The sequence below is a fragment of the Orycteropus afer genome, unplaced genomic scaffold (assembly GCF_000298275.1).
Source record: "Orycteropus afer afer isolate SDZICR_OR568_19922 unplaced genomic scaffold, OryAfe1.0 scaffold00017, whole genome shotgun sequence".
NCBI classification, from domain to species: Eukaryota; Metazoa; Chordata; class Mammalia; order Tubulidentata; family Orycteropodidae; genus Orycteropus; species Orycteropus afer.
This window is the reverse complement of record NW_006921604.1, coordinates 2474086-2499737: the sequence shown is the minus strand read 5'-3', so window position 1 is coordinate 2499737 and position 25652 is coordinate 2474086. Positions and strand designations below refer to the sequence as shown.

Genomic DNA, 25652 nt, shown 5'->3' with positions numbered 1-25652 from the left:
TTAGAACATTTCATCACCTCAGAAAAGAAACCTGTTTCCTTTAGCTGTCACTCCTCATTTCTCCCCAACCCCTCCTACCACCACACCCCGAATCTTGTTGTTATTAGTTGTTACAGAACTGGCTCTGACTCAAAACAGCCTTATTCTGTAGAACACAATGAAACCTTGCCTGGTCTTCTGCCATCTTCACAGTCATTTGTACATATGGGCCCATTGTTGAAGCAATTGTGTCAGTCCATCTCATGGAAAGTTTCCCTCATTTTCTGTTGACTCTCTACCAGACATGATGTACTTTTCTAACAATTGGTCATTCTTGATGAAGTGTCCAAAGTCTCACCATTCTCACTTCTAAGGAACATCTGGCTGCACTCCCTGCAAGACAGATCTGTTCGTTCTTCTGGGAATCCAAGGTATAGTCAGTATTCTTCCCCAATTGAAGTGAGTCAATTCTTCTTTAGTCTTCCTTTTCCATTGCCTAGCTTTTCCATACATATGAGACAATTGAAATGATGATGCCTTGGGTCAAGCACACCTTAGTCATCAAAGTGACATCTTTGCTTTTCAGCACTTTAAAAAGGCTTTTTTTTTTTTTTTTTTTTGGCAGGTTTTACCAATGCAATATAGTTGATTTCTTAATTCCTACTTCTTTGGTCACTGATGATTGATCCACGTATAATGAAATCCTTAACAACATCAGTTTCTTTGCCATGTGTCATGATGCTGTTTATCAGACCAGTTGTGAGGATTTTCATTTTCTGTATATTCAGGCATAATCTATATTGAAAGCTGCGGTCTTTGACTTTCAACAGTAAATGCTTCAAGTTGTCATCACTTTCAACAAACAAGGTTATGTCATCTGCGTATCACAGGTTGTTAATGAGTCTTCCCTGATCCTGATGTCCCCAGCCTTAGCAACCTCTAATCTACTATCTGTGTCTATAGATTTGCTTATTCTAGGCATTTGATATGAATGGGCTCATAATATATAGTCTTTTGCGATTGGCTTCCTTCACTTAGCAAAATGTGTTCCAGATTCATCTATGCTGTAGCATGCGTCAGTACTTCATTCCTTTTTATGGATGAATAATATGAATATACCACATTTTGTTTATCCATGCATCAATTGATGGTTATATTGGTTGTTTCCACCTTTTAACTACTATGAATAATGCTTTTATGAACATTTGTGTACCATATTTTGTATAGATGTATGTTTTCAGTTCTCTTGGGTATATATATCTAAGAGTAGAATTTCTGGATCATATGAAATGCCACGTTTATTTCTTGAAGAATTGCCACACTGTTTTCCAAATTGGCTTCATCATTTTACATTTCTACCAGCAGTGTATAAAGGTTTCAATTTCTGTACATCCTCACTAATACTTGTGGTGATCTAACTTTGTTATTAAAGCCATCCTAGTGGGTGTGAAGGAGTCCGTAGGTGGTGCAAAAGTTAAACAACCAACCATAAAGGTTGGTGGTTCAAATCCACTCAGAAAGCCCTCAAAAGAAAGCCTTGCCTATCTACTTCTGAAAGATCACAGCCATTGAAAACACTGTGGAACACAGTTCTACTCTGAAACACATGGAGTCACCATGAGTCAGAGTCAACAGCAACTGGTTATTTTTTAGTGTGTGTGAACTGATATCTCCTTGTGGTTTTGATTTTAATTTCCCTGAGAGTTAATTATATTGAGCATCTTTTCATGTGCTTATTAGCTGTTCATATACCCTCCTTATAGAAATGTCTATTCAGATTTTTGGCTCAGTTTTTAATTGAGTTTTCGGTTGTTGTTGAGTTGTAAGAGTTCTTTATGTTCTAGATACAAATTCTTTATTAGATACCTGATTTGCAGCTATTCTTTCTGTGTTAAATTGGGTTCTCTAGAGAACAAAAAAACAGTAAAGGTTATATATATGTATATGTAGAGAGAAATTTATCTTAGGAAAATGGCTCACACACTTATAGAAGCTGGCAAGTCCAAGTTCCTGGATCAAACGTCAAGCTGGAGGCTTTTCCGGGCTCTGGCAACCACAGGGGCTGAGGAGCTCAAGGCTGGCAGGCAGTACACTGGCTGTTGACTCTAACAAATGATGAATCCAAGATCTCCAGGCCAAATGGTGGACTGTTCACTCATGGACAGTTGTAGGCAGCACAACAGAATCCCAATCCACAGAAGAATGTCTCTCTTCCCAGGATGTCCTTGGATATACTAGAAGCAGGCCACACTCCTAGGGAAACTCCCTTTCAACAGATTGGTCACTCGGAACATAATCATCTGATCCCATCATGGGAACAACCACACCACAACAGCTCAAACCACACAGAATTGTGGTCCAGCCAAGTTGACACACAGCTCCAACTATCACACTTTCCTATTCTGTAAATTGTTTATTCACTTTCTTAATAGTGTCCTTTAAAGCACAAACATTTTAATGAAGTATAATTTATCTATTTTTTTCTTTTCTTGATTGTGCTTTTAGTACGATATCTAAGATTCCGTTGCTGTTGATTCACTTTGAGTTAATTTTTGTAGATGGGGTGAAGTAAAGTCCATGTGTCTCTCTTTAAGGGCTAATAAACCTTTCTGATTAGATCAGAACTGGGTCACATATTTTCCCAAAAATTAATCACTGGCAAGGAAAATGGGACCACCTGGATTGACCTAGATCAAGCAGGATTATCGACATCACATGGATGATGGGTGGGCAAAGGAATAAAATCTAGCTTTTACTGGTATGGGCAAGGGGAAATGGCCATTAAATAGATAATCAAAAGTGTCTGCTACAAGGTCCTCAAATGCCATGTTGCACAGTTGGTCTGGTCTTCTTTTATAATTCAGCAAATGGGAATGAAAAACATCACACTTGTTTGTCATAAGTTGTCAGATGGAATCTACAAACAGGGAGGGAGATAAACCCAACTCTCCTAATAAGTGGACTCTTAACAGCTTCACCTTCTGTTATATTTAAAATTTTCCTCCTTCCTGTCAAAGGAGTGAAAGTCAGTTACCATATTTAAGCTGTGAGGAAAGAAGAGGTATGGTTTAGAAGAAATGGTATAGCAATTATTTTGAAAGATTTTGGTTTTATTTTCTAATTACTACTATGCTATGAATTATTGGGGGAGTTCTGGTGGTGCAGTGGGTAAGGCATTTGGCTGCTAACCAGAAGGTTGGTAGTTCAAACCCACCAACTGCTCTATGGGAGGAAGATGAGGCAATCTATTTCATTGGAAACCCTATGTGGTCGCTATGAGTCGGAATATTACATAAATGAACAATTCTTGATACTCGTTACATCTTTTGTGAATGACAATGGACTTTGATAGAAAACTAGTTCCTATCAAGTTGATCCCAGCTTATGGAGACCCCCATGTGTGTCAGAGTAGAACTGTGCTCCATAAGGTTTTCAATGGCTGATTTTTCAGAAGGAGATAATAGCCAAGTCTTTCTTCTGAGCCACCTCTGGGTGGACTCTAATCTTCAACCTTTTGTTTAGCAGTCAAGCATGTTAATCCTAGGAAACCAAAGCACCATATATGCAAAACAGAGGTATAAGGCTTTCATGCCTGATTTGCTTACATTTAAAAAAAAAAAAAAAAAAAACTCTCTACTACTTGTAGAAGATAATTAAATACATTTTGTTATATGTGCAATATGTGATTGACATGTGTCTTAGTTTGGAAGTAGAAACCATTAAAAATGCATTGTCTTCATGCGTACCATTTTGAAAAAATCATGTTTCATGGGGAATAAGCCATGACAAACCCCGTGCCCTGGGAACTACATGTCAATGGATAGACCCGTTCATGGCTGCCAGGAACTTGTGATAAATTCATTTCTTTAGAACTGTGACTGTAGTAGAACATTTGGATACTATAGAGAGTTCTTCATTTAGTCATCATCTCTATAATCATTGAATTGGACAGTTTTTAGAATACAGTTGATACTAACGGCAGGTTTTCTAACACACCCACCTAGTTTGATTTTTATAACAAAGAGAAGACAAATGCCTGAGGCACTATGCCATCTATGCCTGAGAAGACATTAGACTACTGAAACACACAGAAGGGACCCAGAGAAATAAAAATGAAAATTATTTCTGAATACTTGTGGTACTTTGCTTGTGTGATAGGGGGCAGAGAAAAATAAAAATGAAAATTATTTCTGAATACTTTCAGTACTTCCCTTGTGTGGTAGGAGCAAAGACTATACTAATTTCTGTCTAGCAGAGGAAAATATATTTTTCAAAACATTGCGAAATAAAATGATAACAGTTTAGCATATGTGAATGCATAGTTGGAAACAGCTCTTACTAGGGCTTTTTGCCTCCAAAACATTAAATTCCCCTCCCCACTCTACCCCACCTTTCTCAGTGTTCTGTTCCCATATCCATTCAGATGGATGCAAGGAATCACATTTGACTTCATAACATATGAAAAACAGACACACACACAAACAGAATGTTACTCACCATAAATACTTTTAAAGATGAAGAGAAAAGAATTTTTATTTGCCAAGAAGTATTAGGCTTGGGTTTTTGTTTATTTGGGTTTTTTTTTTCCCCCCCTAGGTTTCTGTTTTAAAGCTTTTTTATATATATTATTGTTGGTTGAGGTTGAGTTGACTGTGATTCATGGCTACCTTATGTATAAGAGAATAAAATGTTGCCTGGGTCTGTGCCCCCTTCATGCTCATTGGAAGCCCATTTTTGTGGTTATTGTGTCAATCTATCCCATTGAGGGTCTCCCTGGTTTTCACTGACCTTTCCTGATTATGTGTCCAAACTAAGCAAGTCAAAATCTTGCCACCCTTGCTTCTAAGGGGCACTCTGGTTATATTTCTTCCAAGACTAATTTGTGCTTTTGTTGTTGTTACTGTATGCTGCTATGAGTTGATTTCAACTCATAGTGACCTTATAAGACAGAGTAGAACTGTCCCATAGGGTTCCTAGGCTATAATTTTATTTGGAGCAGATTACCAGGTCTTTTCTCCCTCAAACCACCAACCTCTTGGTTAGCAGCCAAGGACTTAATCACTGTGTCACCAGAGCTCCTGTTTGTGATTGTTGTTGTTGTTGTTGTTATGTGCCATCGAGTCGGCCCCGACTCATAGCGACCCCTCCTTGGGTTTCCGAGGCAGTATCACTACGGAAGTAGGATTGCCCAACCTTCCTTCCGAGGAGTGGCTGGTGGGTTTGAACCGCCAGCCTTCTGGTTAGCAGTCAAGTGCTTTAGCCACTATGCTACCAGAGCTCCTTGTTTGTGATTAGTAATATGGAAATATGAAAGGTTTGTTTTCTTATTTCAGTGCTGCACCTTTAAGAAATAAAAACCCCATCTCCCCTCAGAGGTAAGTAACTTGATGGGTTTTCCTTTCTAAAAGTAGTGTTTCTTCTTTCTTGCGCCAGCACATTCCTCTCCAGACACTGCTGAAGTTCATGGTGGATATTGCCCTGGGAATGGAGTATCTGAGCAACAGAAATTTTCTTCATCGAGACTTAGCTGCTCGAAACTGCATGTAAGATCTTGGCCCATCCTGGGAGGGTTGAACTTTATGGTGTTTGATCTTTCTGGGGAATAAGGGGGTAAAGGATGGCCTATTAGTATTAAAAATATGGAAGAGAGCTAGCTTTGTGAGGGGAATGTGGAGCTGGCTCTGGAGGTGGAATTTCTATAGCCCTGATATATGAATGAATTTTTGCTTGGGGGTCTCACTGCCTCAGTCTTTGTGAGTTTGATTGGCTTCTGAAACGTTTTCCTGTTTTTCACACCTTCACCCACCTAAGAATACTAGGTGTGATCTTTCACTACTGCCATCAGCTTCCTTGGGATCCAGAATTACAATTGAGTCAGCTAATCATGGAGACTGTAATGAAAACAGTGAAAGTTTTGTCCCTAAGTTTTCCTGACCCTTCCTTCTGAAGAAGTTGTACATTTTGAGTAAATGGGAGTTTTCCTTTCACAGCAGAGAGACAAGGGGTTATCCAATAACTTTGGACTTAAACTCTCTCCATTTCTTCAGCCTACTTCAACAGAGCCATTATCTGCTATAAATCTTCTAAGTTAATAGATATTTCTTGTTCTTAAGTTTGGTATTGCAAGAAGAGGAGCTCTGGTAGCATAGTGCCTAAGTTCAAACCTACCAGCCACTCCTCCAAAGGAAGGTTGGGCAATCTACTTCCATAGTGATACCACCTCAGAAACCCAAGGTCTCTATGAGTTGGTCTGACTCAATGGCAAATAACAACAACAACAACATTGCAAGAAGAGGGAGTGCTTTTTTTTAAATGTATTATTGTTATTTGTTTTTCCCTGGTTGGAGATATGACAATTGGCCTGACCCCTCACTCCTCCCAACACACCTATAACCTGACTCTTGCCCCTCCTATCTCATTTTTAAAAAACCCAGAAGGAATTTTTGTTTTGTTTTTTATTTATATAATTTTTCAAACAGGGTGGGAGAATCCTGAAAACCTTTTGCCCCTAATATTTCCTTCATGTTTTTCCCTCCAGGTAGGGTGACCAAGTGTCCAGTTTGCCCAGGATTTAGGTTTCCTAGGACATAGGGAAACCTCAGTTTTGAAAGTTTTGAAACTGAGTCATTGTTGACAAACAGGGATGCATTAGTCACCGTGCCTGATGATATAGGCCATTCTATATCTTCTTGTGATCACTGATCATGAATGGTTTTGGGTGCATCTAAAGCAGCCATGAGATATAAGGATTTGTCTCTGAGGTCACTGAGAACATGAACTTGCCCTTTGTAGGTTGAGAGATGACATGACTGTGTGTGTCGCAGACTTTGGTCTTTCCAAGAAGATTTACAGTGGTGATTACTACCGCCAAGGCCGCATCGCCAAGATGCCTGTGAAATGGATCGCCATAGAGAGTCTTGCAGATCGAATCTACACAAGTAAAAGTGACGTGGTACGTATACAGTTTTGATCAGAGTGCCACACTGAAAAGAAGTGACTTAACTTGGGGTTAACAATAAAATGTCTTTTATTTTATTCTTTAATAAACTGAGGATTGAGGAACATGCTCAGACCTCCCTTTTACTTATGGCTAAAAAACCAACCAAAACCTGTTGCTGTCAAGTCAATTCTGACTCTCAGCAATTTCCATGTGTGTCAGAGTAGAACTGTGCTCCATAATGTTTTCAATAGATGATTTTTCAAGAAGTAGGTCACTAGGCTTTTCTTCCAAGGGACTTCTGAGTGGACTCCAACCTTTTGGTTAGCAGCCAAGTGCAGTAATCACTTTGTACACACCCAGGGTCAGGTACTTTAATTCAAGTGGAACACTAAAAGAAACAAAAACAAAACCCACTGCCATTGAGTCAGATCTGATTCATAGTGACCTACAGGACAGAGTAGAACTGCACCATAAAGTTTCCAAGGCTGTAATTTTTGCAGAAGCAGACTGCCACATCATTCTCCCATGGGACAGTTGGTGGATTTGAAGTGCCAACCTTTAGGCTAGTAGCCAAGCATTTAACCACTGTGCCACTAGGGCCACTACATTCTGATAAATCATTCTGACATTCAGAAGATCTGTGCTTTGCATGAGGCCTTAATTTATCCCCATTTTCTTTACTACAATATAGTGATTTACTGCCTGCAACTAAGATATTTCAGATTTATATTGAATTGAATGACTTTATCCAATGGCTCTTTGGAACCAAAATGCTATATACAAAATGCTGAATAATTCTATCCTTGACCAGAGATTGGGAAAAGAAAACACTTCAGAACAACATTGGAGCCGAGCATTAAGCAGAGGATTTATGTGAGGTGTGGCTATTATGTCTGCCTTTGTCAAATTTCCCAAAACAGCTTTAGTGAAATGGGAAACTGTAAAAATAGCATGGTGGGTGCATCTGACCTCCTCTAACTTCACAAGGGGGAAGGAGAATCAAGATCAGTAACCCAAGGCTGATTCTTATGAGGCAGAGGTCAGACATACCTCCTCTCTCCAACTTTTTTTTACCAATTCTGACACAGCCATCCCTCCCACAGATGTCACTTTATACTTTTCTGTTGGGTTCGATAATGTGTTGCAATAGCCACGATGAACTCAGGCAATACTCAAGATTATGGAGTTTATTAGGAAAGTAACAGGTTATAATTCGGTATCAGGAATGACTCAGATTGTAGACCTTTGATCAGAACAGCCTCTACGTCTGCTGCTAGGCTCTGCTCGGGGCCTTCTCGGACAACTGTTACAAAGCTCTTTAGTTCCAATGATAAGTACCCAGAGGCACCCCACTCCATCAATAATATTGGCGTGAAAGTGCTCGGCTCTCTAAGTCCATGGGTTGGCAAACCCAGCTCCTCCACTAAGTGCCAGGATACACCCCACTCCACCAGCAAGCCTCTTGGAGGAAGGCATTCAGCTTTCTTGCTCTGGGTTGGCAAGCCCACTACACTGTCTCCTGGTTCTGCTGCAGCAGTTCTCTGCTGTGCTTGCCACCACTTCTCCCTGTCTTAGGCCTTCTCTGGTGTTACAGCTCTCCTTTCTTAGTAGTAGTGAAGTCCCACCTCTGTCAACTTCTGGAATGGCTTTTTTTTTTTTTTTTTAATTGTGATTTGGGTGAAGATTTACAGAGCAAATTCACTTTCCATACAGCAGTTCACATACACTTTGTCTCATGACATTGACCACAGTTTACCACAATGCAACAGCTCCCCTTCCGATTCCTTCCCATAGTTACCTTTTCCCAGTGTCCATCCTTCCAGGCACTCCTGTGGAATGGCTCATTTTTAAGGCTGGTGGGATGGTAAAACTTACCAATCCCCTTGTTAGGGTCCCATATACCTTATTTGCATAGTCCCAGTCCCACAAGGGTGCCATCACCATATTTGCGTTATTAGTAAGGTGTCTAATCCCCTCAGTGGGGCACAAGCACCTTATTTGCATAATCCCACCTAATCATTTGGTGGGAGTTACAAGACCATGGCAAGAAAGGCCATATAAAAATGACGTGCCTTGGACATAATTACCAGCTTTGTGCACAATCTACAGGGCCTTTAGGAAATGACCTTTTCCAATGAAAAAGTCCATTCAGCCTTTCTGGAAAGACTTGCATCCTAACTTCTTGTTGCTTTGTTCTCAGTGGGCATTTGGCGTGACCATGTGGGAAATAGCGACACGGGGGATGACTCCCTATCCCGGAGTCCAGAACCATGAAATTTATGACTATCTTCTCCATGGCCACCGGCTGACGCAGCCAGAGGACTGTCTGGATGAACTGTGAGTGAGCTTCTCCATCCCTGAGCACTTGGCCAGGTCAGGCAGTTAGCTCTGCTGAGACCTGGGATGCACAGCCATGGGGGTGGGGTGAGGAGGCCTGCTGGTGAGCGAAGGTTAGCCAGGTGAACAGGTGCAGAAGTTGGCACATGGAGACATGACAGGCCGTGGCCTTTTCTGGTCTGGGAGATACGGTGGGCACATCATCTGTGGCCCTGCTCATCTGAAAGGAAGCTGTACCTCTGGTCTCAGCTTCAATAGAAAGGTTCTGTGAAGACAAGGCCAAAACCTGTGCTTTTAAGTTCTTTACACCACTAAGAAATGTATCCATATATAGATATTTACTTTATAATGCATAAAAGACTTGAATGCTTCAACTTCCTCCTTTCGGTAGTTATTCTTCTCTTTCCTACATAGCATGTCAAACTAACCAATCATGGTAATATCCTTAAACTGGAAATTATGAAATCTAAGCCAGTGGCTTTGAAATCAGGCTAGTTCTTAGAATCACTTGGGGAATATTCTGACAATGTGATTCCTTGCCTTTGTACATGGAGGTTGCGATTCTGTTGGTACAAATTAGGGCCAGAAATTTGTATTTTAAAACACTGCCCATGAGTCACCAATTCCAGCATAAGCAAGACCACAGTGCAAATCCTGTCCTGCCAGGCTCTGTGCTGTAAGACAGAGTGATATGGGAAGACGCCAGGGCCTTGGAGTCAACAGGTCAGCCTCTGACTCCTAACTTGCTTTGTATGTGGCCATGGCAACTGATTTACTTCTCTTTGCCTCAGGGTCTTCAGCCATGAAAAAAGAAGTGTATAGTTGCAGATTTTTCAGAGTTGTTGTGAGGGTTAAATAAGAAAGTGTCTGTGGAATGCTCAACCTGTACATGTTCACATAATGGTCAATTATGAATGGCCCATTACAAATTGATCTCCCCCAAGTACCTTGCTGGCCTTTTTAAAATAATTTTGGTGGTGCAATGTCTTAGGCTGCACTCTCTAGAGGAGCAAAACTAATAAAATGTATATATGTAAAATATATGGAGGGGTTTCATTCAAGGAAATGGCTCATGCAGTTGTTGAGGCTGGCAAGTCCCAAATCCATGGGCCAGGTATCAGTCTGGAGGCTTTTCCTGACTCACTTGGTTGCAGAGCTGACAAACTCAAAATCAGCAGGCTCCTGGCTCATGGGGCTACAGGAGCTGGCGAATCCCAATATCTGCACATCAGGTGGAAGTTTGCTGCCTTATGTTCCAAAAACCGAAGGTCAGATGATGACATGTTGGATGCAGGATCCAGAGTAAGAGTGAGCCTTGCTGGAATATCCATTTATATGGGCAAGCCAGACCCCCAAGGAAGCTCCTCCATCAATTGATTGGCTATGTATATTAGATTTCCTCATAAAGGAATCAGATCTCCTTGTGAAGGTGATTGCATTATATTAGATCTCCCACAGAAGTGATTATATTCTATTATATAATAGAAGAGCAGTCAGTCCAATATCTGCCAAACCAAGAGAATCATAGCCTTGTCAAGATGGCACATAGAATTAACCTTCACGTGCTGCCTTTAGCTTGGTGATTTGGATCTTCCTGATATACAAGTCTTCTCCTTGTGTACACAGGGGTGATGGACTTGGAGAGGGGCATTTATACCAAATTTAACAAGAATGTTTCAGGACCTTGAGCTTGTCTTGAAAAGCCATGTCTGGGTACTAGCACATGTGAGCACATGCAGGAACCCCCAAGCTGGAGTCCATGTTCCTTACACAGGTAAGAGAGGCCTGGAATAGCTTTGCCCACAGGCCTCCTCAGTCCCTTCCAAGCCAAACAGAAGACAGCCATTTAATCAGAGATTTTCCCTGCTTGGTGGTAGTTGCAGTGGTTGTTATTGTTGTGGTCACTGTGTAATATTAAAAACAAAAGTAAGCCCTTTTAAAAATATCATGAAATCATAATTAAGGGCCTAAAGTTTCTTTGCTTCTTAAAATGAAGAGACATTTCAATCAGACAATGTTGAATGAAAGAGTCTCGTTGCTATTTCTCTCTTGGCTTCTTCTCTGTGCCAAAGAAGTTGATGTTTAGAGTGATTATCTTGGGTCTTAGCAAGGTCTAAGCTGTGTCACATTGTGGTTTTTAGATGTTGCACATAGAGCCAACACAGGAATGCTGGGGAATGCTGAGTCGGCTTTCCATGAGACTGTTTAGGTGAAAGAGTGGCAGAGTCAGCCCACACTGTGACCACAGGCTGGGGAATTGGGGCAGAAGCAGACAGATCTGTGGTCCCCGCGTATCCAGCTGACCACTGCACCCAGACTTGAAGAGCTTGCTGTGACCTGCTGACTGGTCTTGGGCCCTGGTGAGCCCATCCTTCTTCTCAAGTCTCCTCTAGCCTCTGGATACTGGTAAAGAGTGGTGTCCACCAGAGAGGCCTCTGTGGATCTCTTTGTGAAGCATTTTTTTAAAAAATGAAATAGATATTTCTGAGCTTCTCATCTAAACTTAGTTGAGATGAGTTTGCACCTTTAATTTCACCTCTTTAAAAAGTCAATGCTAAGAAATATAATGTTGTAAAGAGCAGGCCCTGTATGACCTGCTCTCTGGTCCTCCCCCTCTGAGGGCCACCACTTCTCATGTATCAGCCCCACCTCTGAATGACCAGGTGGTACATCTCTTGCCCATTGTTCAGAGAGGCAGCTCTATGGAATGCTCCTCTGCCTCTCCCCTGCCTTTGCCTCCCAGGGAACATTTTCTCAGCTTTGCTCATCCTGACTACCTTGCTACACCACTCAAGCCCCCTCACACACACCAGTTGATCACTGTGGTTCATGGCATCAGCAATCACTCACCTCATCCTCCAGCATAACAGATGGGAGCCACCTTGTCCTATCTTTGTTCCACTGGGCCCCATCAGCAGCAGTTGTCCTTTGGAGTCCACCTACCCTTCACTTAACACTGTGAAATCACAGAAGCCCAGGGCTGGGTGTGGCCAGAGGTTATCTGCTCCCACTTCCTCATCACGTCTGATAAAATGACACTCCTGTGTAAATAAGTGAGTGGACAGGTTAGGGCCTGCATTATTTCCTGCTAGAATATTGCAGGCTGTTATAACTGTTCCTGTTGCCTCCTGGCTTGTTTTTCTCCTCACTCCCAGGCTTTCCATATATCCTTTGGGTAGCAACCTTTATAGAATTATAATCTGCTGATACAGTGCACCTGAAAATAATCTTTCACTGGTTCCCCATTGCTTCTGACTCATAATAACCCTGTAAAATAGAGTGGAGTTGCCCCATACAGTTTCCAAGGCTGTAATCTTTACAGAAGCAGACTGCCATATCTTTCTCCCCTGGAGAGCTGGTGGGTTCCAGCTACTGACTTTTTGGTTAACAGTCAAGTCCTTAACCACTTGAACCACCAGGGCTTTTTTCCCCATTGCTCATAGAGTGAAAACCAAATCCAGGAGGATATGACCCATGGCAGGCAGGGTAGCTCAGTGGCTAAGAAAATGGGCAGTGGTGCTAAATAGCCCTTGGTTTGAGTCATGGCTTCACCCTTGTCCTTGGGCAAAGTATTATCCTCTCAGGTTACTCATTAATAAAATGAGGATAGTAGTACCTGTGTGATGAGGTGGTTCTGATTGAGCAAGCAAGTATTTATTAACATGATGGCTATCAAGTAGTAACAGTAAGTATTGTTGATAAATATTTTTAGTGAAGGAAATAGAGGTTGTCTTTTAGTTTCCTAGTATGCTATAACAGAAATACCACAGATAGATGGCTCTACCATTTAGTTTTTTCACAGTTTGGAGGCCAGAAGGCTGAAAAGAGGGCACTGCCTCTAGTGGAAGGCTTTTTCTCTTTGTTGGCTCTGGAGGAAGGTCCTTGACTCTTTTCAGCTTCTGTTGTTTGGTTCCTTGGCAGTCTTCATGTGGCGTGGCATCTGTGTCATCTCCCCCCACCCCCAGCTGTGCTTTCTTGCTTCTTTGCCTAATCTGCTTTTTCTATCTCAAAAGTAATTAGGTTTAAGACATACCCACACTATTACAGCCTCATTAACATAACAAAGAATCCTATTCCCAAATAGAATCATATCCGTATATTCTAACACATATTTTAGGAGAATACAGTTCAATCCATATCAGAGGTCATGGTGTCAGATGGACAAGGACTGTGTGACTTAGGTCACTCTCTTCTCCAAGCCTCAGTTGCTCCATCTGTAAGTGAGACTATACTTTGTCCCTCACGAAGCTTCTGTGCGGGGTAAATGGTCAAGACACAACAGCCCCACACACTGCCAGCACAGGCTGATAATGTTCTATCTGTGATAGCCACTTAGAATTAGAGGCTTCTCCCCGGGATAGCTCCAGGGATCATCTGCCATCTATCAGAACACCACCCACTAATCTTCATATACCTGACTATCCCTCCTCTCCCCCTTCCCCTTCCCCACTGAACCTGAGCTTTGCATCATTGTGATATTCAGGCCCTGGAATGATAGCAAGGCACTGAGCTGGCCTGCATTTGTGTCTGCTGCTCCTCGCCTCTGAGTTGTTATTGTTGTTGTTATGTGCCGTCGAATCAAACCCAACTCATAGCGACCCCTCCTTGGGTTTCCGAGGCAGTATCACTACGGAAGTAGGATTGCCCAACCTTCCTTCCGAGGAGTGGCTGGTGGGTTTGAACCGCCAGCCGTCTGGTTAGCAGGCAAGTGCCTTAGCCACTATGCTACCAGAGCTCCCTCTGAGTAACCCAGCTCATATCACCTTTTCCCTCCCAGAAATCCTGCTGGTCCATTGCTTCATTTCCATTTGAGGTAATCCAGACCTCAGGAAGGAAAGGGATGGGAGTCACAATTGGCCAAATAGCAGAGCTAGAATTATGTCCTGGCTTAGCACTGTAGAGACAGGAGCACAGCTGAGGGAGGTGAGTGTCCTTTCTCTGAGCAGAGTTGAAGCCCTGCCCTCAGCCACCCTTAGAGTCAGGAACAAAGCAGGGGCTTGACAGCTATGGGTAGAAGGCACATTCAGCAATGTTTGTGACGGCATTGTTTAGGAAATCTATTGAGAAAAACAAAAATGACCATTTATGCAGGCAACTACTAAACTTATTTTTTTTCCATCCATAAAATTTAAATCACTAAACATCACAGCCCCTCACACACACACACACACACACACTCATCAGGCACAGGGCCTCTTATTCTCCTCCATCCACTACTATGAAATTACCCTTTCATGAGAGAGGGTTACACAGTATACATCCTCACTGTGCCATGAAATGTCATATGTGTATTTTATAATGTATTGAAAATAAAAGAAAAATAGGTTTTAAAATGACATTACTACTGTTCTGTTTGGTGGGGGGGACGATTATTTAAACACTTACTACCAAGACATGGAATAAATGAAAACAAATAGCACAGTGCCTTGATGAAATAATAAAAAGGAGATTATGTCCCTAAGGACAGACTCCCTAAAGTTCATCACAGACTACAAACAATCAAGGCTTTGTGGACTTTAAAAAAAAAAAAAAAAAAAATCATGAAATTGGATATATGCCATGAAACCTCAGAAAGAAAAACAAAAATTACTTGCCAGATCTAACTGACCATCTAATGGAGGTTAAAAAAAGAGACTAAAATGAAAGTCTCTGTGTCTGAAGTACAGGTGTGGATCAGGACGGGCAGTCTGGGAAATGTGCCCCACCACCATCTCAGTGTCTGGTGTTTGTGACTAATCTCATATGCATAATGCTTTGTAAGTCTCTGCCTTCTGGAAGCAAGCATGTGCAAGTGTTGATAAAGGGCAAAAAAGTAGACAAATGAAATGATTATATGCCTTCATGAAATGAGATCAGTCAGTACATTGTGTATAAAGTATTATGCCTTTGTAGAACTAGCCAAAGGATCTACATGATGCAATTAAATATAAATATGGAAATTTCACATTTATGTTTACAAGATACCAATGATCTACTATGTGTCAGATTATTTAAATTGGGGTCATAATTCTTCTCCAGTGACATGAATATCAATGTCTCAAAACAGGAAAGGATCAAAATGAAGTGATGCTATAATTCACTCTTCATCTCAGTCTTGTTGTTGTTGTTGTTATGTGCCATCGAGTCAGACCTGACTCATAGTGACCCCTCCTTGGGTTTCCGAGGCAGTATCACTACAGAAGTAGATTGCCCCATCTTCCTTCCGAGGAGTGGCTGGTGAGTTTGAACTGCTAGCCTTCTGGTTAGCAGTCAAGTGCCTTAGGCACTATGCTACCAGAGCTCCCTCATCTCAGTCTAGTATTTCCCAATTTAGTCATCTCTCTACATTTATTATACTCATTTAAAAAATTCCTCTATTGCAATTCTTAATTATATTGGACACTGGGAATGAAGAAACCACCAAGAAGAGAGCAATCCCCTATAGAAATACAGCAGAGGGTCATGGAGAGCACTAGGCTTAAGAGTTGTCCAACTTGCGTCTGGTCCCCACGCTACTCCCTGCTGCCCATGTAGCCTTGGCACCTTCTGTAACATCCCCCAACCCACTCTTTTTGTTGTTGCTGTTACAAAGTGACAGATTAGATGTAGTGGTACTCACAAAATATCTAGCACAGTGAAGCTCCTGCCTTTCATCCTCCTCCCTCCACCCAACCCTCCCACCAACTCCTAGGCTGCTTAGCTCTAGCTCTTGGGACCTTCTAACTCAGCTCTCCTGGTGACAACCCACTTTGATAGTATAGACAGCAAACTCTTTCTGTAAAGAGCCAAATAGAAAATATTTGTGGCTTTGTGGACCATATGGTCTCTGCAGCAACTACTCAACTCTGCCATTATAGCCAAAGCAACCATAAAAGATACATAAATGAATAGGTATATAGCTGTATGCCAATAAAACTTTATTGACAAAAACAGAATGAGGGCCAGTTTTGGTACGTAGGCCACAGTTTGCCAACCCCTGATATAAAATAAAGGCCCTTAAATATTCCTATGCAAAGGGAGATATAATTGCCACATTCCTGGAAACAGAGCATTACTTTTTTGTCAAATACCCATGGGGCATTTACAAAAGTTAAATATTAGGCTACACAGAAAATCTCACTAAATTCCTAAAAGTGGAACTAATACTGATTAAAATGTATTAAAAACAAAGATCGGTTTAGAACAAAGGGGTGGATGGCTCTAAGAGCTCTGGATGCGGTGGGTCCTGTGACAGGCAATAACTCACTCTCTTTTACTTAGGTATGAAATAATGTACTCTTGCTGGAGAGCTGATCCCTTGGACCGACCCACCTTTTCAATGTTGCGACTACAACTAGAAAAATTCTTAGAAAGTTTGCCTGATGTTCAGGACAAAGCAGATGTCATTTATATCAACACACAGTTGCCGGGGAGCTGTGAGGGCCTGGCAGAGGGCCCTCCCTTTGCTCAGCTAGACATGAACATCAATCCTGACTCTATAATTGCTTCTTGCACTCCCAGCTATGCAGTCAGCATGGTCACAGCAGAAGTTCATGAGACCAAACCTCATGAAGAAAGGTATATCCTGAATGGGGGCAGCGAGGAATGGGAAGATCTGGCTTCTGCCACCCCCACAACTGTGACATCTGGAAAGGATGGTGTTTTACTGGAGGACAGACTTGTAAGGAATGGGGTCACTTGGTCTCATTGTAGCACACTGCCATTGGGGAGCACATCACCAGATGAACTTTTGTTTGCTGACACCTCCTCAGAGAATTCAGAATTCCTGGTGTGAGGAGAGCTAAGAGAAGACATTCCAAAACTCAGTAAATCCTTTTGCTTTAGGAGAATCTATGTACACTTGATATTTTTGTATTTGTGTTCCTGCCAAGTAAACCCCATAGCCTCAAAGTACCAGATGAATGTTTCAAGTAAGTCATCATTAAAAATACATAATACATATTTATTAAAATATACATATATATATATATATAATTTGTGTGTATATGGTAGAAAGAGATAAATATTATATTTTAATAAAAGATGACTTATTTCATTTATCTTACAGATCTTAAAATTTAAACTTTTACAGCCTCATCTCTATATCCTTAGTGTTAACAGTTGTACAGGGTCAAATTCTCAAAGTTCTTTTCTTTTTATGACTATTAAAGATAAGATATTTGTAAAATGAAATGCCATTTTGTATTTTGCTTCCGGTCTTTTTGAAAAATCTGGTATTCCCATATTAATCATCTACTTTATAATAATGATTCATTTAATATTTAAAGTTTTAAAACTGATTATTCTTTTATATGACTCCATAATAAAATATGAATGAGGGAGAATATACTGTACATGCTTGAGACTTGGACAATAGTCATTGGCCTCAGTGCCTTTGCAAAGGAATTAAGTTAATACCTAGACCTCAATTCAATTGCTCTGATCATTCTTAGCATTGCTTTTTAGAAAAAAATATAGTCCAAAGATGAGTAAGAAAAAATGTTAATGGATTAAAAATTCCAACATAGGTGAGAGATTTAAAATAAATTGAAGAGGAACATCTGATGGGTGACATGCTTTTCTGTTTGGGAGGATAACTCACTCCCTCATAGGGGCAGTGAGAGCCATCAGGGTCTGGCATCTGCCTGTTTGGCAGTTTGAAAGAAGGTATCCTCCACACAAGGGAGTCCTGACCCAGCTCCAGATGGCTAGGCACAGGGAAATGTTGCATAGACCACTGGTTTGAAAGATAGTGTCAGTCTAGCTTGTGAGCTCTGACCCAGTTCTGGGTGGCTAGGGCTGAGAGAAAGTGCCATGTGAGTGGCTGGTGATGAGGATAGAGAAGTGGGAAGGTCAGAACTGGATTCATTTCTGCACTTTGGAAATTGTATAGTAATGCTGATCCTTATCACACGGTTAACAATGAAAGTAGGAGTTGCCCACTGTGCCCCTCGCTTAGTTCACCATTGTCTGTTGAACACATACTTGTTGTGTTTCAAGCCTTTTATGTGAACTGTCCTATTTAATCCTTACATCACCATGGAGACCAGTGCCATCACCATGTTCTGAGCCAGGAAGCAAGGTTTGGAGATGTTAAGTAGCCTGCTTATGGCTCACATCTGGAGAGTAATAGAGCCAGAATTCAGACCCAAGCCATCTGACTGGCTGTTTCTAAGCATGTGATTTGGGGCTTTATTCCAGAGCCTCTTGATCTTTTTGTTTTATTTAATAGATACATAAGGCACTTACTATGTGCCAGGCATGGCACTCATTTCATCCTCAACTAGGTACTATTCTTATCTCCATTTCACAGATGGGCAGACTGAAGCAGGAAGAAGCTAACTTGCCCAGAGCCACTCTGATAGGATAGTAGACTTATGTGGTCTGAGGCTACCCATCATTTGAAGTATTAGTGCCTCAGCCCTCAGGGTCACTGATATCCTTAAGCCTGTTGCTTCTACCCTTGAGCAGTGCCCCTGGGCGCCTAAACAGAGCCTGTGAAGAGCAACATCTATGTGGGGCCAAGGGGTGGGCCCGCACAGGCCGGCCCTGATCCTGTGCCAGCTCAGGCACTCCAGTCTCTGTGCGCTGTCTTCACCAGTGCTCCGTACAAAAAAAAAAAAAAAATTCTGAGGGTTTGAAAAGAATCAGCATTGTTACAAAAAAATGCCAACATTACATTTTGTCAAAGAAAGGGGAAAATTTTTTTAAAAAAGGTGTTAGAGCCTATAAAGATTTTTCTCCTATTGAAAAAATTTGAATGGTGATTTTAAAAATCAATAAAAAAAATTTTACCACCCACGATGCAAACAAAGTTTCTTCCTGATGGTGATTATCAAGAATCTGAAGTGGTTGCTTTGATCAGGAATTGACTTTGGCCAGTTCAAGGGGGGAAAAAAAAAAAAAACATATAAAAAAAGTATGTTTATGTTTTAAGCTAAATATCAGTTGCCATCAAGTTGATTCCAACTCATTGTGACCCCATGTGTGTCAGAATAGAACTGTGCTCCATAGGGTTTGCAATGGCTAATTTTTCAGTGGGTGAACTTGAACTTCCAATCTTTTGGTTAGCAGCCAAGCACATTAACTGTATGTACCCAGGGACTCGTAAGCTAAATAAAAACCAAACCCATTGCTGTAGTGGTGACTCCCACTCACAGAAACCTCTTAGGACAAAGTAGAACTGCCTTATGGGCTTTCCAAGGTTGTGAATCGTTACAGAAGCAGACTGCCACATCTTCCTCCTGCGGAGAAGCTAGTGGGTTCGGACTTCCCACTTTTCAGTTAGCAGCTAAATAAGCATTACAAAAAATGAAAAAGTTATTTGGAAGTTTTATATGAATTTAATATTAAATAGCTAAACTAATATACTTTGTGTTCTATATTTCTTTCTTTTTTTTTCCTGTGTGTCCTGCATTTCCTCCATGTGAATGTTGCCCCTCTGGTGCCCTGCAACTGATTGCTCCAAGGGATGTATCTCCATAGAGTATGTGGGTGTGTCACCCTGGATTGAGTGGTCTGCGTGTATGTCTTATTTACTACTGGGCTGAGACCAGCCCTTGGGAGTGAGTTTTATTCCAGGCCCGAAGTGTATCCCAGGGCCATCATACAGGAGGTTCTACCAGACTCCATCCGACTAGTAATTCTGGTCATTATTGTGTTTTTGGAATTTGTTTCACGTTTTTCCTCCCACTCTATCCAGGATCTCCAGTTTTGATTTCTTCCCAAGTGGTTGGCATTGGTAGCCAGGCACGCACCATCTACTTCTTCTGGTTTCAAGGGCCATCATGTCCTAGGGCTGATTGTTTCCAAATGCCCTTGGTTTTTTGCCTTCTTCTTCACTTCCAATGATAGGAGACCATTAGCTGCATCTTAGATGACCACTCAAAAGTTTTTAAGACCCAGTTGCTACTCACCAATGTAGGTGGTGGAACAAGATTTTTATGTATTTTGTTGTGCCGATTGAGTCTGGTGTCCCCCAACACTATGGTCCTGAGTCGGTAGATCTGTTGGGACCACTCTGTGTCTGCCTTCTGTTGTGTTCTATATTTCTAATTTTAGTTATATATATGACTACAGTGTAAAATATATATAATGAATAATTCATTGAGAAAAGACTTCTGGTAACATGGAGGAATAGGCAGACAAGTGACACAGACCCTCTTTAACAAAGAAAAGAAAAACCAATTGACAAAGATACAGAAGATAATCCTGGAGCCCTGAGCTCTGAAAGGAACTATACAGAAGTGGATTAGGCACCAACTAGTGGAAAAACCTGAATGAAAACTGAGTACAGAGACGTGGGAGCTGCAGACTGTCCGCTACTCTGACAAGACCAACAGGATAGAGAAGCAACAACAGCCAACAACAACTGACCATTAACACACATGATGATATAACCCAGAAACCAACCCAGCTATGGAAGTATCCAAAGTAAATATGCCTACAAGATTGTAAACAAGGAACCAGAGACTCCAACCAACAAATGAGGACAACTACAAACCAGAAAGAGAGAAAAAAATCTGAGTCATTACAGAACTTCTACATGGTAGGGATGTCCAGAAAATTACAAGATTGAACAGACTGTTCTAAACTTGAGAAGAAAACTATAAATCACAGGGTAGCCTCAAAGAAAAATGATAAACCTTCACATCAAAATAAAAAAGGGGACCAGCATAAATAGTCAGCAAATACTAAAACAATAGCAGTGAAGGAGTGAAGGAAGTGATAACATGATTCATAAACAAAACAAGCTCAGCATAGAAAATTATATGGAACAAAGAAATCGACACAATGAAAAAACCACATGACAAAAATGACAGCAACAAATTCATATTTGCTGATAATTACATATCTGGCAAGGGATTTATCTCTAAGATTGATGGAAAACTCCAACACCTCAACACCAAAGGAATTAACAATCCAATTGAAAAATGGGAAGAAGACATGAATAGACACTTCACCTAGGAGGATATTCAGGTGGTCAGCTAATACATGAAAAGATGCTCACAATCATTGGCCATCAGAGAGATGTAAATCAAAACAACAATGAGATATACCGTCTTACCCTAGCACTGATGGCAAGGTTCAATGAGACAGAAAATAACAAATGCTGCTGGGGATGTGGAGAGATTGGGACTCTCATACACTGCTTGTGTGACTGTGAAGTGATACAACCACTGTGAAAAGCAGTATGGTGATTCCTTAGAAAGTTGGAATTGGAGATACCATTTGACCCAGCAATCCTATTACTAGGTATATATCCTAGAGAGGTGAGAGCCAGGATAGGAACAGACACATGCGTGCTTATGTTCATCACAGCACTATTTACAATAGCAAAAAGATGGAAACAACCTATGTGCCCATCAGTGGAAGAGTGGATGGCCAAACTATGGTACATACACATAATGGAATACTATGCAGCACTAAAGAATAATGTAGAGTCTGCAAAACACCGCATAATATGAATGAACTTGGAGGACATTATGCTGAGTGAAATAAGTCAATCACAGAAGGACAAATACAGTATTAGTTTGTTGTTGTGGAGGATCAAGGAAAGGTTTATATATGGAGGGAAACTTTGTTGGTTGCCAGGGGTGGGGAGAGAGGGGAAGGAACACTGCGGAAAAAAAAAAAAATGCATTGACCCGTGTCACTTTAGTTTTGTGTATTTCACTGTACATAAATTTTATTTCAATAAAACGCATTTAAAATAAATTTTAAAAAATAGTTCATTGAACACCCCACAGCCCCCAAATCCTGCTTCATTCACTCAGTATTTTCAGTGCTAGCTGAGGCAAACTGGGAAGGCTGGGCCAATTCTTCCACAGGAGAGCATAAAGCAGTGAGCTTGCTGTGGCTTCCGGCTTTTCTTCAGGTATCAACAAATAGAGCAGAGAAATTCACTTCACCTAACGCACAGTGATGCAATGAGGCATTGGTTAAAAGTGATGAAAGAGAAACACATTCACAGCTCAGCTTCCTTTTCCCAAGAGAATGGAGGTGAGTTACCATTATTCAGCACCTTTAAAATCTTGCTGAGAACTTTGAAACTCCATGTTTCTCTTAGCTGCACTTGAGTGCTTGAGAGTTTGGGAAAAATGAACATTCAGATGATCCAATCACTAGCACACTCGAACTGTCTTCTGAACGTGAACTGAAACAGCTTTTCAAGTTCTTTCTTGTATAAACTCAAATTGCTTTAGTAAGTGGCTCTTATGGGCACAAAGTGGGAGAGACAGAAAACAGGAAAAAACAAGTCAGGTCATTGTCTTCAGCAGTGCTGGGACAAAACTGGGAGGTCAAGAGGACAAGAGGAAAAATAAAAAACAAATACCCGTGACCTACAAGTTGAGACTAGATCTGCCTTGTGAGCTTTTGTTTGGGGTTTTTCTTGTATTTATTAATCTTGCTTTCTTCTTCTTCTTGCTTTGCTTACTGAGTATCAGGGAAAAGAGAGGATCAGAGCAACACTTTTGAAAGAACCCAAAGTCCCGTGGGCTAGGCCTATGGAGCAGTGGCAAGGGCTGGACTGGAGCCAGTTCTGCCAAAGTCTCCATGAACAGCCTTCAGCAGGTCACTTGGCTCTCCTCAGCTTCCTTACATGTGTAATAAAGATAGCAATGCTTTCTACTCCAACCTCCTAGGTTGTATAAGAAGGAGAGGAGACAGTCTTTGAAAGAACTTCATATTTATTAGAACCTTTTCCAAGTTTGAGGCATTATTCCTTATGCAGTGCAAATCCATCCATCTTTATCATATTAGAAATATTTTATCATCACTTTTCTCCAAAATAATATAAACTAAAATAAATAAAGACAGTTTCTTCTCATCTGGAGCAAAAGAGAGAGAAGGAAACCAAAGACTGAAAGAAGAAACTATAAGACTAACAGTCTACACAAACCAAAGCATCATCTACCCTGAGACCAAAGGAACAAGCTGGTCCACTAATGACCATCCTTACCAGGGCCACAGTAGATGGATCCTGGTAGAATGGGAGAAAAGTGTGGGACAGAACTCAAATTCCCAGAAAGTCCTGACTTCCTGGACTACTTATTACTAGAGGACTCGCCAAGACTGTCACCCAGAGACACTCCGTAAACCTTGGACAGAAACTACTGCCTGAGATCACCTTTTAGCTAAATAACAGATTGGGCTCATAAAATAAAGAATGTTACCAGTAAGTGCTGCAAACCTTTAATCATCTCTATGAGACCAAACAGTCAATAGTTACTCTAAAGCAAAGATGAAAGGGTAAGGTGACAGGGCAACTAGATTACTGGAAACAAAACAATCAGAAAGGATTAATGAGAATGTTGACACTTTGTGAAAAATGTAACTAATGTCACTGAACAATTTGTATAGTAATTATTAAATGGATACCTGATTTGCTGTGTAAATTTTCACCAAAAACACAATAAAATAGAAAAAGTTTGTCTTTGTCTGTTGTGCTAACCCTTGGTTAAGTTAGGAGAGGGAAGGAACAAACAGCCATTGGGCTAAGGGATGGACAACTCCCTAAATACCAACACCGAAGAATTACTCTCCCATTGATCTCATCCTGGAGTCTGGTTAGTGATTATGAGTCCTCCTCCCCTAATATAAGTTATAGGAAGTAGAGGTTGATTTATAGATGGGATTTGGGGATATGAGGCCAGTCAAAGTGCCATCCAGGGAAGGGGAAATTTGCTCTCTGTCTCCATGTTCCCCAGACTGAGCAGAGGTTCCCTACTCAGGAAACCAGCCAAACCACAGTCTTACGTTACAGATCAGGCTGATTCTGGCCTGACCAGCCTTGCTTCATGAAAGTAAAGACCATTGTAACTTCTCCTGGTCCATGGCGAAGGCCGATTGGAACTTCTGCTGAGTCAGTGGGAAAATAACTGACCTCAAGATAAATGAGCTATAACAGCAATTTAACTTCTCTAAAGACATGTTACCTTGGGTAACAAATGAGAAAATAGGAAGTTTTGTTTTCTTTAATGAACATTTCAGTAACATACAGTGTTCCTTTATTTTTATTTAACTTTTCTCTTTTAAAGTTCTAAGAAAGAACAGTGGCAGAACTGCCATGTTATTTAACCTTAAAACTTGTTTCTAAATTACTTAATTTATTGGTATTTAAATATAATGATGATTTCTAGAAACAGTATCCCAAAGATTACTACTTTAGAATATTTTTATGTATAATATTTTTATAAACTGGGATCTCATATATAGATATTTGAAAGAGAAACATGAGAGGTATATCTAACTCTCCCTACCTTTTAAGGATGAGATATTTGTAGGTCAGTGGTAGAATTCTTGTCTCTCATGCAGGAGATCTGGGTTCAATTCCCAGCCAATACACCTCATTCACAGCTACCACCCATCTGTCAGTGGAGACTTGTATGTTGCTATGATGCTGAACGGGTTTCAGCGGAGCTTCCAGACTAAGATGAACTAGGACAAAAAGCCTGGCGGTCTGCTTCTGACAATAAGCCAATGAAAACCCTATGGATCATAACGGTCTGATCTCAACTGATCGTGGAGATGGTGCAGGACTGGGCAGTGTTGCATTCCATGGTGCATGGGGTCTCTCTGAGTCAGGGGCTGATTCGACAGCAGCTAAAAACAATGCTTTTAAGCGCCTGATAATTTTTAATTAATAGATTGATTGGACTACACAATGATAAATCCTAACCAAGAAAGTGTTTTAGAACAGTCATATGAGGTCACATACAGTCATCCATTCGCAGCTATTCACAGAGAGAAAGCTCTGTTCTGGTCATTGGGATCCACAAAAGACAGCAATCTAGGACTTGCTGTCTTGAATAACAGTCCAGAGGCAGGAACAGCTGGCTTCGAATGAATCATCTTTCTAAAAAATGCTCTGACTTGCTCATTTTACTGAAGTTCATTAATACTGCAGTGAAGCAGACCAGCCAAGCCAGTGGGTGCTGTTCAGGCTCTGTAATAAACCTCAGAAATAGAGATCAAGTGTTCTCCCTGGAAGAGGCTCTAAGGCCCTGCCCCAAATGATTTAAAATTAAAGGGTCATCATCTGGGGTTTGGAAACCAAAATTCTGTTATACCATAAACTGCCTGAACTATTCAAGGGAACACAACCACTACTTTAACTCCATGAATATTGATGCCTTATTTTAACAAATGAGACAAACGTGAGGTAAACATATTCTTCTCTGAGACTATAGGCAGGCACAATGGAGACTAGATGGTGCCAAAAAAGACAGTTACTCGTAACAAAAATTTGTAGCTCTCCAATATGTTTTATTTTTTATAATCATAATCAGGACAGCTATAAATTCAAAACTTCCTTTAAAACAATATTGTTGGGAAAAAATAAAACAAAACATTATGGGAGGGCTAACACTTCCAGGGGGCAGTTTAAGCATAGGCACTGAAACAAGGCGGGCTTGTGCTTACTCACTGATCTGCA

At 40.9% G+C, this 25652-nt stretch overlaps 1 protein-coding gene across 1 annotated transcript in view; it reads left to right on the top strand.

Annotated features, from left to right (window-relative positions):
* Positions 1 to 17009, top strand: part of MERTK (MER proto-oncogene, tyrosine kinase) — a 180971-nt gene extending 163962 nt beyond the window's left edge. Inside the window, exons 16-19 of the mRNA XM_007959410.2 lie at positions 5413 to 5522; positions 6772 to 6931; positions 9120 to 9256; positions 16496 to 17009. Of these exons, the coding sequence (XP_007957601.2) occupies positions 5413 to 5522; positions 6772 to 6931; positions 9120 to 9256; positions 16496 to 17009 (921 nt within the window). The remainder of the gene's footprint in view (positions 1 to 5412; positions 5523 to 6771; positions 6932 to 9119; positions 9257 to 16495) is intronic.
* Positions 17010 to 25652: the final 8643 nt, after the last annotated feature.